This window comes from Euprymna scolopes, chromosome 20 (assembly GCF_053919585.1).
Source record: "Euprymna scolopes isolate OS-2025 chromosome 20, ASM5391958v1, whole genome shotgun sequence".
Lineage (NCBI taxonomy): Eukaryota > Metazoa > Mollusca > Cephalopoda > Sepiida > Sepiolidae > Euprymna > Euprymna scolopes.
The window spans coordinates 34,362,229-34,374,752 of NC_136501.1; the positions used below are offsets into that span (position 1 = coordinate 34,362,229).

At 38.0% G+C, this 12,524-nt stretch overlaps 1 protein-coding gene across 1 annotated transcript; it reads right to left on the minus strand.

The window, feature by feature from the left end:
* Positions 1–7,377: 7,377 nt before the first annotated feature.
* LOC145241578 (uncharacterized) lies at positions 7,378–7,767 on the minus strand. Its single transcript, XM_080104669.1, has one exon. The coding sequence runs from the start codon at positions 7,765–7,767 to the stop codon at positions 7,378–7,380; it is 390 nt and encodes a 129-aa protein (XP_079960795.1).
* Between the last annotated feature and the right edge of the window lie 4,757 nt (positions 7,768–12,524).

Sequence of the window (12,524 nt, forward strand, 5' to 3'; positions counted from 1 at the left end):
CCCTTGAAGAGTCAGTAATTGCAGCTATACGTTCCAATTATGAAGAAAAAACATGGTGGCGAATATGATAAAAGACTTACCAGTCAAGTTAACCGATATAAAAAAGAAGGCTGAAAATGACGATGTCATCACAGACATAAGGAGAAAAATAAGGGAAAATGATGAAAAAACGCAAAGCATATTTTCCGTATGCAATGATGTTTTATTATATAGTGAAAGAGTTGTTATCCCGAAAACCTTGCAGAAAAAGATCTTACGTGATTTTCATGCAGGACACCCGGGTATAAATAGGATGAAGGCACCTATGTGGAGTTACGTTTACTGGCATAACATGGATGTGGATATTGCACTAACAGTAAACAAGTGTAAAGGTTGTGCGTTAGCCGCAAAGGAACCCACGATAGTCCATAAAACTTGGAAAAAAACTGACTATCCATGGTCACGCATTCATATAGACTTTGCTGGACCGACCGAAGGACAATACTACCTAATAGTAGTAGATAGTTTTTTCAGATGGCATTACGTAAAGCGTTTCAAGAACCCGACGACAAATAACACAATAAGTTTTCTGCATGAAACATTTGCATGTTTTGGTTTGCCAGACATTATAGTCACAGATAACGGAACGCAATTTACATGAAGTTATTCCAAGGACTTTGTGGCACTTTTCAGGTAAAACATATAACTACACCACCGTTCCATCCTAAATCAAATGGATTAGCGGAAAGGTTCATAGACACGATAAAACGTTCACTTAGAAAATCAATATGGACCCCAACGGATAAGGCATTACAGCAATTCCTGCAAATATATTAAGAACTAAGAACCCAAATACATCGTCGAAACTAACTAACTAAGAACCCAAATACACAGTCGAAATTATCGCCAGCAGAATTAATGTTTGCTAGAAAAATAAAATCACCATTTGATAAAGTAATACCAAAGCAAGCAATCGTCCATCAAACTACGCACACATCACGTAAAAGGTTTTCACCTCGTTATCGTGTATATTTTAAATGTATGAAAAATAATATTTCATATTGAGAGTTTGGTACGGTAGATAAACGGATCGGCGACTAGGTCTACATGATAAAAGGTCCAAAAGGGATACAAAAAGACATCAAAATCAATTGGGAAAACGGCATATAAAAGACAACGAACATGACAAACCTGATGAAAAGGAAGGTCGAATTGATATACTCTACCAAGCGTTTGATATCTAATCACCACTAACCATGCCCGAACCGAGAAGATCGGGAAGGAAAAGAAAGTTTACAGAACCAATTATAATGAACCCCAAGAGGAAAATATATTGAAATCTACACGACTTCAAATCTTGGGAGGAGGTGTTGTGGAGATGCACATTAATTAACATAGGCGGGTGAGTGAGATATATAAAGGTATCAATCACCAATACCGGGAGAGTTCGGCAACCAACCGCCAAATAGGCAAGACGCCTATATTGCCTCCAGTAAGACATGCAGCACGCCACCTACCGGAATATCTCTAACTGAAGTATATCTGAAGACATGTAAATATGTATATAAATTTTCTTCCTAATATATTATTGTATACCTTTACTTTCGTGTTCTTTTTAATTATTTGTGCAGACACAATAGATACATAATTTATATATACCTGATTTTCTACATAAATATTTTTATTAATTTGATTTTTCTGAATTATACAAATTTGAATCAGCGAGAGAATTGAAGTCGAGGGTTTGTGGTAGCGCTTTTGCTGGCAGTAACGAAAAATCATGTGTGCTGGGAAGTATGACGAAATAAATGTCATCGTTAAAAACAGATAAACAGTCGAATTATTACTTGTCTTATATTCCTTTACGATATAGACTACTTACAACGAGTGGGCCGCGTGTGTAAACGTGTACGTTACAAGAAAAGCGTTTAAAAAGTAATGCATCCTATTTTTTATTCCACCCGAATGGATCAGATATAATTACAAAGTGCATTGGTCTGATGAGGAAATTTACGCATCCATTACCTAAAAGTATCATCTCTCTTTTGCAGATATTGGTAGTGTGAAACGTTAAGAAAACAATCACTGTCATGAATGTGCCTCAACATTCTTAGAAAAAGTGTATGACGAATGGTAGTGACTATGTAGAAAAATACATTTTGGAGCATGAAAGGCCTTTGTTTGATTTGTATTACTCCTGTCTTCGTGGCTTTTCAACATTTTGAGTTAAAAATGTATGAAATTTCATTTTTGGAACGACCTATGTATGAAAAACTGCGCCTCGGATGCCCACGTATAGCCGCTGTTAATCGCTGACAAATGTGCATTAAGAATGATGGTAACTATGTAGAAAAATATATGAAGCTGAAAAAGTCGCTCGTATTAATGTTACTACACCCGTCTTAGTAACTGTTCAACTTATTAAGTAAAAATTATGAAGCCTTACTTTTGGAAGTATCTTATTAAACAAATTAATACTAAGTATCTTAGATGTCCTTTCCCTGCTTCTGACTCTTATTGCTACTGTTCCTTAGACGATACTGAGATGCAAATTTTACTCAGATCTCATGTGTAATGCTAGAAATTATAGTAATATTACTGCATACAGCTCTAGATTTATGTGTAACGCATAATTGATATGATGGCTCTGATTGTTAAGATTATATCCAGTTCTTCGAGCGAGATAACGGTGGAATAATGACAGTCTTTCTTGTAGCTCGTGGCGGCCCATCGAAAAGAATCGTGCCGTTGGAGCTGTTTTTTGATATCTCCCGATAAATAACAAGAAAATGGCTTCTATCGGTTGATGATTAGAATTTGCGTTCGTGTTGCTGCATATTTTGTCAGGCATTCTTTCATTAATTTTGATGGTACTCATCAGATATCCATACAAAAACTGCTCGGAAGCTATCGAAGGAGGAATGTTTACCGATCGAGGCAACATTGATCATTGATGACGTATTTTACTATTAGTCTTTCTCTCTCTCTTCTCTCTGTCACGCACACACACACTATATATATATATATATACTTCATTTACTCACATAAAATTAATATACGAAAGTATAAATTTATGCGTAAATTTTAAATATTTACTTCAACAGTGCTCAATACGTAGGTAGAGCTAGTTAGTAAGTTATAAAATATATATGACGATTAAGCTATACTGAATATTTTGTTTCATCCACTCATTTAGTCCATATGCCACGACTTTCTCTTATTTATCATCAGGAGCTCATTAATCTCCACCTTTCTGGTTTATCCAATCAAGAAATCGGCCGTAGATTGAAATGTGATGAGAAAACGGTAAGAAAAACTGTGCAAAAGCACGAAAACACCGGCAGTGTTCGTGATGCTCCACAATCTCGTCACCAATGGGCTACTTCGAACAAGGGAGACAATGCTATCAAGATCCCCAGCCTAAGAAACAGATTTGAAACGGTTCCCAAATCCCAAAACAAGAAGTGTAAAATGTATAAATATAATATATATTTTTCATAAAGAATACAGGAGCCACTAAAGTGGTATGAGAGGCACGTGTTCGTAGCATGCGGTTAAACATGGTATGAATGTCTCCATTTACTCTCTGAAACCAGTGGTATTTACAGGAGTGATTGATTCCACTTAGCTCTCAAATATGGGTAATTTGTATCCCAAAACATATATCAGAAACCTTACTTCCACAAAGCAGGTTGACACTGAAATATCTCGCTACAGGATATGAAGACGCTAGGTTTTTGCGGTTTCTTTCGTCCTCTAATTTATAGCGCCTGATATTCCCAAATAATAATACACCTTGTGCTTCGTTAAATGTTGCTTATCTTTTGTAATCTAACGCGAAACTGTGCTAACATGATCGTGCCATTTATATATCTATATTATAAAACTCAAATGGCCTTGTAACGAGTGTTGTAACCCCACATCAAATTCCGGTTGCGCATGCGTACATAAATATAAACCCATAACAGTGTAAACAAATAAACAACAAATCGCTACTTTTGCAGAATTTGACCTGCACACTGAAATATTAACGTTATTATTTAGAAATTATTATTAACAGTGGAAGTTGACAAACATAAGAGCATTTTATAACGGCGATTTCCCCACCGCCTTCCTTTTTTAATTTATTCTCCATTTTTAATACACCGTTCTTAAAAAAACATTCATACATTTTCTTCTACACTAAAAACATAAATAAATACTCCCGAAAATATATTTTTTTAAAATTTGCGTTACAAAAAATAATCAACACGACACTAAAACCTATTGTTTTACTGTGTACGTTGTCAATGTTTTTTTCGCGTTTAAATTATCCAAATAAACAATTGTTATAACTTTCTGCATTTTTTTACATCGTTCATTTCCGCATTGTCTTAATCAGTTTTATCGACCTTATTATTAACATATAAAATTAATATTCTACCAAATGGGTCATGAATGTTTGTTTAAAATAAATGAAAAAAGTTACATTTTGTTTTCATTTTCTATTTAAAAAGCCATTCTTAACACGGGGAGAGTGTTTTTAACCATTCTGTGTTTTCAACTAACAATTTCATTTAAAAAAGATCTATCAAAATTTGAATTTAACTTTAAGTATTATGGTATCTGTCCAGTGCACATTTATCTATAAGTATGGCAACCCACTTATAATTCGATGGCTGTAAGTTTTTATTAAAAATAAACAATTATAAACAGAACGACTCATAGTAATCTATCTATATTCATTTTTTTATTTTAATATACTTTCATAAAAATGTTTCTAGTAGTTTTAGTCTTGTGTGCAGTTGTTAAGATATCGAATTTTAGTATTTCTACTTAAGATATTTCTAATGGACGACTGTACGTTTTTTATAGTGGGGTGGTAGATGTTGTTTTATGGCACTATTGTCAGCTAAATTATTGGTTAGTCGTCGGGAGAGTGTTTTTGTGTGGTCGATGTATGCGTTGTATGAGTTTTTAGAGTGGGTTCGAAAACATTCCTCAAAGGGGAAAATAATGCCTGCCGAAGTTAAAAAGAGCGCTCGAAAAATAGAAAAAGATATCCAGAAAGATCGGAAGAAAGAATAATACTGTCATGTTCAACCAGGCGTGTTTGAATAATGACTTGCTGCCAATATATATATATATATATATATATATATATATATATATATATATATATATATATATGTGTGTGTGTGTGTGTGTGTGTGTGCTTTTTATGTACTAAATCGAAGACTTGTTAATAAATGAATATCTGGCCACCTAATAAACGATCAGACGCCCAATTTATTGTGGATTTTTAATTCCTGGATTAACATATTTAATGTCATAATTAGGTGGTTGTTGTTTCCTAAATATTAATACAATTGGACCCTAGATTTTATAATATTTTCCAATAAGATGTTGACTGGTATTATCTATAATAGTTTTATTCATATAAATATTATTAACTACATATGTACATGCAAGTTTAAGCCTTGATTTTTTTCTAATTTCTTATTATACTTAAAAATCAATGAGTTGCATTCTTTGAGTATTGATTAAAGAGGAAAAACCAGATTCACAGGTTTTTACTGAGCACATACATCGGCTTATCCTCAACTGCTGGACCTACAAAACTGTTCCACAAGTTTTCAAAGATGCAACCATGACAACAACTTTCAAAAACAAAGGTTCAAGAGTGGATTGCAACAATTGCCGTGGCATTTCAATTCTCAGTATAACTGGGAAAGTGATAGCCCGTATGCTTTTCTCACGTCTACAGAAAGTTGACGAAACTGTGTATCCTTAATCTTAGTGTGGTTTTAGGGTAGGTCGGTCAACTACGGACACAATCTGCGTGATGCAGCGCCAAAGGAAAGCACTAAGACAGCGACAATCAGTACTTGTGGCTTTCATTGACCTGACAAAAGTATTTGGCCTGACCAGCAGAGGATCAGGATGTCCTCCTCCCCTGCTGTCAGTCATCAAAACATTTCACGAGAACATGTATAGGCGAGTTCAGTATGAGGGAGACTTGTCTGACCGGTTTTCGATCAATCGCGGACTCAAACAGGGCTGCGTGTTCGCTCTAGTATCTGTTCGGGATTTACTTCCACTTTGTTTTCAAATAAGCATATCAGAATGTCTATAAATCTGTGGGTGTTTCGATCCTCACCACTGACGATGGGAATTTATCTACCTTCTCCCTATACAAATCAAAGTCGGCCGTGAACTCGTTCCCGTTAGCACAGGGTCGTCACGATTCACCCCGTCCACAGTTTCTGTCAGCATACTCAGAAGCGTGGCATCATGCAAGTTATCGTCCCATCCCAGTTATACGGATATGGCACGATATATTATGACCGCCACTGCAACTCTGAGCCAACCACACACAGGGAAGTGGCTCACCAGTTTTCCACAAACAGAAAAAAAATGCTCCGACGAGTGATGTTGGATGGTACTTCTGGAACGTCACCACCTCCTCCATTAGAGCCCTTCTTTGCTACCGTTCACGCGCAAGCAAAGTACTTTTGCCCCATCTCGCAGACGCTCGGGTTCCTTGCATCTCAGTCCAAAGTTCTCGAATGCTATTTCATCGACCTGACTCATCCTATTGCCAGATTGCGTACATAATTGCCGTCATTATTCCTGGTGCCACGTTGAGGACCGAACCCTAGCCTGGTCAGACAATAGGCAATTCCTTTCCACGGCTCTTTTTCAATGCTTATCTGCAGGTAGGTCCTGCACAGATCCAGAATTGCCACGTCCGACCCTTGCTTCCACCATTCCCTTAATTTAAGCGCACAAACATCCGCCCCTGCTGTGTACGAGTCGTAAGCTCACTCTAGTCCACGACAGGTCGGACCTTCTGTTTACTATCTTGTAAGACAGCCATCAGGGGAATTAATCCTCGGGTGGGGGACCGAGCTTATCCTAGGGGTATGGAAGCAGCCAACCATTGTTGATCCAAGTCTGCAGTTCTTCTTCATACTGCCCCCTTAGCCTCATTGGAGGGGATACTCTGATAGTCGGTTCTGTAAGGATATTGGTGGTTGATCGCCAACCCACTCCCAAGAGGCCGTCCACGCGTGGGTTTCTCTATCGTACTCCGCATGAAAGTCAGGATCGTCCAGGGTAATTGCGGCGCAAACACGTTTCTCATGTCGGGAGAACTCTATATTGCCGGCGCAAGTAACTCCTCGTCCACCACCAGAGCTTGCACGGCTATTGCAGGCCCGTCGCCAATGCATGTGATCATGCCGCTCACTCCGCAAGCGGCCAGCGAACCTCCACCCACGGTTAGCACCGGAATTCCTTCCCTGTACCAAGTGTCGGAACATGGCTTGAGCACCAGTGTCTGGGTGCACACAGTGTCTACAAGGGCGAGGCATTCACGTCCGTTAACGCTCACGCTCACTGCGGGCATCGCCTTGTTCAGTGACGATCTGGGGAGAAGACTGGCGTTGTAACTTCCTCTTCTTGCCCATGTCTCAGACAGACACGGCCTAGGTGTCCCTGGTGTTTACACTTGTAGGACTGAAGCCCGCGAAGCCTCTGTGTCAGTGAGCGCGATGAGAGACAATCAGGGGCCAAATGGTTGGGCCCACCACACTTGTATAAGCTTGTAACCGTGTCCAGGTTCTGAGATGGTTGCTCGGCTGCCACACGGTCTACAGTCTCTGGGCACTTTTTTAATATTACCCGCGCCTGCGCTAATACTTCCGAGATGTCTATCTCATCTACTTGGGATAAGGCTTGCAGCAGCTCCTCCACACCAGCGGGCAATCCTGCAATAAATGCGAACACCAGGCCTTTATTTAACATTTATCCGAACAGGACCGCAAGCTTCTTCATTTCTGCGAGATAAATATCAACCGTCTTCCCGGAAGGTAACTTGCGTGCCATAAACTCCTTCCATGCAGCTACCGGATCTAGTACAAGCGCTGAGTAGAGGGCGTTTTTGATGCAGATTAAATTTGCCTTCTTTTCATCCGTTAGCTGCTGGTATACAGCATATGCGCCCCCAGTGAGGCTCATTGGAACCATGCATTCTTGATGCTTCACACCACTGAGCTGGCATATCAATTCTGCTTTTTCCACCCATTCATTTACTGACAGCATAGGATCAAATCCTGACGCCATGCCAAAATAGCAAAAGTGGAACCTCTTTCACTCGTTCCAATCTACTGAGTAACCATCTGTACGACGAAAAAAACCCTGTTCCCACTCCTCCAAGCGACCTGCTTTATATTACATCCACCCACGTGAATCTCGCGAGATCGCAGGAGACCGTTTCTGCTAAATATCGCAGACGCCATTTTGGTTTATCTTTTTCCTGTGTAACGCGCATGACAGGCAGACACATGGACGCTTTAACGGTAGGCCACTTGTATGTCTGTTTCTATTTTCCCCAGTTTCCGCATTGTGACATAAGTAAAGCATATATGCTTACACACATATATAGGCATCTATTAATCTATATATAAAAGTTAAATTGTATGTGTGTGTGTTTGTCTGTATATTTCCCTACCAAAGTATTGGGTCAATTTTCAGTCTACAGACACGAGATTGGACAAAAGGGGTATTGAGATTTGGGGAAATCTTCTAAATTGATTTTCGGCCAGAAATTTGGCTGTTAAGGGGTCAAAGTTCAACTCTAGCAAACTTCTTCGCCAATGTTGGGTCTAAACACTTGAAATTTAAGCTGTAGGTAAATTGCACATGGATCAAACTTTTAAACTTAATTTGAGCCCAAAACAATGAATGTTGAGGGGTCAAATTTTGGTCAACCTTAAAAAATTTGACCTCTTAGACAATTTTTGGTCTAAACATTTGCAATTTTACATAAAGGTGTATTCAGACATGCGTTTTAATAAGTTTCTGGTCGAAAATTTGTCTTCCAAGGGGTCAAAGTTTAAAATAAAATTGACTTTTGCCATCTCTAGAAAACTATTTAGCAAATTCTAGGTCTAAACATTTGAAATTTTCCATAAAGGGTATTCAGATATGCAGAAAGCTATTTAAACAGCTTTTGGGCGAATACTTGGCTGCCAAAAGGTTAAAGCTGAAAGACTTTACCTTTACAGGCACTACCAACCTCATCCGCCAACTTTAGGTCGACACACTTGATATTTTAGATGTAGATTACCTGGATATAAGTCAAACCTTTTAATATATGTATACATATGTACATAAAGTTATGAACAGAATATAAGGGCCTGAGCAAAGCTGAGCTGAACTGCTAGTATTTATATATACGCACATATACATTCTTATACGTGTGTGCACGCACGTAAATATTCATACACACATACCAACATAATTCTGTAATAGAATTTTATCTTTTAATTAAGTTTTCAGTCACCAACCGTTTTAGAGATCAAAAAAAATATGCTTAGATAAGAAATAACCTAGCTTATGTGTTACTAGCTAGCCACCTGGCGTTGCCTGGTCGTAATATATGCTTGAATATGACATTTTAATTAATGCAGATTTAGTATTTATTATTATAGAGTCAATTCCCCGTCGATTATTATCGTGTACCTAACATGTAATAGTGATTTCGAAAGATGACACAAAGAAAATAACATTTAGGCGCAATCAACACGAATCGAATGAGAAACACATAGCGCTCTAGCCTTAGTCGTTATCGTTTGACCTAAAGTCAAACGGATAAGAAATAGTTAAAATGCACTGATTTTAATGTACATATGTACATATTTGCGCATGCGAATAAATAATACGTTTAGTCATCGCACGCATGCTTAGTTCCAATTTTCTTAATTTTGACATCTGAACAGTAATTTCTACCGGCTAAGCATTCAGACAAAGACAATCCATAAAATAAGCAATCATTTTATCTGCCTTGCATCGATCTACGATCCTGCGTCTCGGTGGAGATGAACTTTGAAAATTTAGAGCGAGAGACAAACACTCGGACATAGTTATTTTTTTTTTTAGTTATATTTATAAATATGCGCGGGTTGCAATGTCTATATGCTAGCGTATAGTCGCCATATTGGATATGGGAACTTTCTTGTCAACGCCGTTATCGGTGAGCAGGAAGGGAAATGCATAGGCGTAAAGTTAACGGTTGCACAATCAACGTGGTGAGTTGGCAGCAGTAGCCAAAAGAGAAATAACGGCGACTACTATCGGTTTGAACCCCAAATACTAAACTGTATACGTTTAAGAGATTACTTCTAATTGGGCAAATCAGACTACATATTAAAAATTTCCACCAATCAGCGCCTAGCTTAGAATCTCATAATATATTCAAACTATCTTTTATGGTAGCTTACTGCTGCTGTTGTTATGTTATTAGCCTCATTTGTTCATTTAGCATGAAACAGATGATTATTGTTCATATTCTTTTCCTCTTTGGCGAAAATTGTGGGAACGCAGGCTTACCTCTTAAACGGCCTCGGTGTGCGCTTTGCCGACGCAGCGTCATGATGCTGAAAAAGGTCCAAGATGGCGCCTGCGGCCTTATATAACCATGTAGTCTCGCAGAAACTCATGTACTCTCGCGCACATATGCAAATATTCAAATTTGGAGGACTCTGTCTTTTATAAAAACAGGCAACTGTAGCAGATGGGACAGGCAATAAAACAAGTCTACGGAAAGTACCGACGGACCACTCTGCTGCTGAGGTTTTGTGTACTCTTTTTTTTTTCTTGGCAACAACATCCTTCATGTTGTTCTATTTAGATTTCCTTCTAGTAAGGCAGTGAGTACTTAAGAGACAATGAGAAATTTACTAACATCTCTAAGTGAAACTTTTACTGGAGAAGTATCTGGATTCGAACTTGGCACACGCTAGTCCCTTTCGTTTACCAGTTAGACACAGTCACGTCCCCGTTGCTGCTGTTTATGTGTTGAGCACTATCCATGATGATGATTTTTATTGGCATTCGTTTTTCAAATATCTTTCTATAAAGAATTACTTCGAGAAGGATATCAGGTACTTACGAGAGGGACTGGGTGAAAGTTGCCAACGTTCTTAAGTGAAAGTGTTTGTGTGGAAACATCCATGGTGTCACTCCGCATCGTTAACCAGTAAGTCACCATCATGCCACTGCCGCTGTTATTCTTCGTAGAACTCCTGCTACAAGTTTATTTTGTATTTTGGATTTAGACAAAGATAACAAAAAAATATCTAGGTCCAGATAAATTTCTGTTTCACCGGGGAGATAACAGAAAACATGAAACTTGATATCAGAAAATATACTACACTTTTCTCCTTTAATATGCAAAATCAAACTTGTAAATTGCACAACGCGTTCTTGTTGTCTTCGTTTTCTCCCTGTTTCTTCAGTTGTTTAGTTTAACCATTCCTGCCTTCTCGAATTATCCCTGTCGTTTGAGTGAGCGTGATTAAGGTCTTCCATTCTCGTTGACATTGCGTAATATGACACACAGCCCCGCGGGAAATGTTAAAACACCCAACCGGTTGACATTCACTCCTAATCTAAAGCAACGTTGTGTGAATAAAATGTGTCTTTATTCATGGGAAAACGTTGAATTGACAGCAGATATGCTCAGTGTAATAGCATAATGAACAAACGGTGCCCCGTTTGGTCAGTATTTGCTAAGATCGATCTTATTTAAACTTAAAAAAATAATCCGTTGTTTTAGGCAAGGCATAAAGCCGTAATCGTTTTGTGTGGGAGACGATGTTAACGGTCATGCAATTTGTTAGTTACTTTTTGACTAACTCTGCTCCAGACTTTATCACCAAAATACCGCATCCATTTTATAGCGGTATCAGACCTAGGTAATCCCAAATTTGCTTTCCCAAATAATTTATTTACAATCAGACACAAACTATCCATCGTGGAGAGTGGAAGAATATTTATATTATGGGCAAAATGCTAGAAAGATTGTTGCGAATCTCTTCCAACCCTCTGCTAAATAATAAACTAGCTACTGTTTTCCAGCGAATCCGGAAACAAAGAGGAACGCAAACGAAGTTGCGTTTTAAATGATGACGATAAGTTGGGTTTTTAAAAATGAAACAAATCAGCGTTAAATATGGGAATGAATTGCTCCTAAAAAAAAATAACATTAGTTTAGAGGTGATCAAGGACCATATAAAAAAAAATGAACAGGGTCAGTTCCCATTTAGTATAACAGCAAAGTATCATTTAAAAGTGAGGTATGAGTTCCGCAGCAATTATTCTACTTTCTCATTAATTCGGATTATTCTTTTCTGTGTTGGTTAGTGTTTCATTTGAGTAATAGGCGAAGATGTTCAATTCTGTCGTTAAATTTATTATCATTTAACTATGAATATAAATATTACATTAGCCATAGCTTTGAGTATTTGTTTTATCCTGAATGTCGTAATTCAGTCGTAAAAATAATCAATTGAATATATAATTACGCTTTGCATTGATTGATTTTCAAGTTTATACACTAATATATGGATGAGGTCAGGAGGATCGAATAGGAGTATTTGCAACACCATCCATTTTAAAGCAGATTTGTATCTCCATCGCACCACCACAAGATATGAAACAAGGTAGAAAGTTTGGGATTGAAAAACCAGCGCAGATGAAGAGGTGCACTATGCTCTTTC

Excerpts from the sequence above, each read along its gene's own strand:
- LOC145241578 (XM_080104669.1), bottom strand. The coding sequence starts at position 7,767 with ATGTTAAATAAAGGCCTGGTGTTCGCATTTATTGCAGGATTGCCCGCT.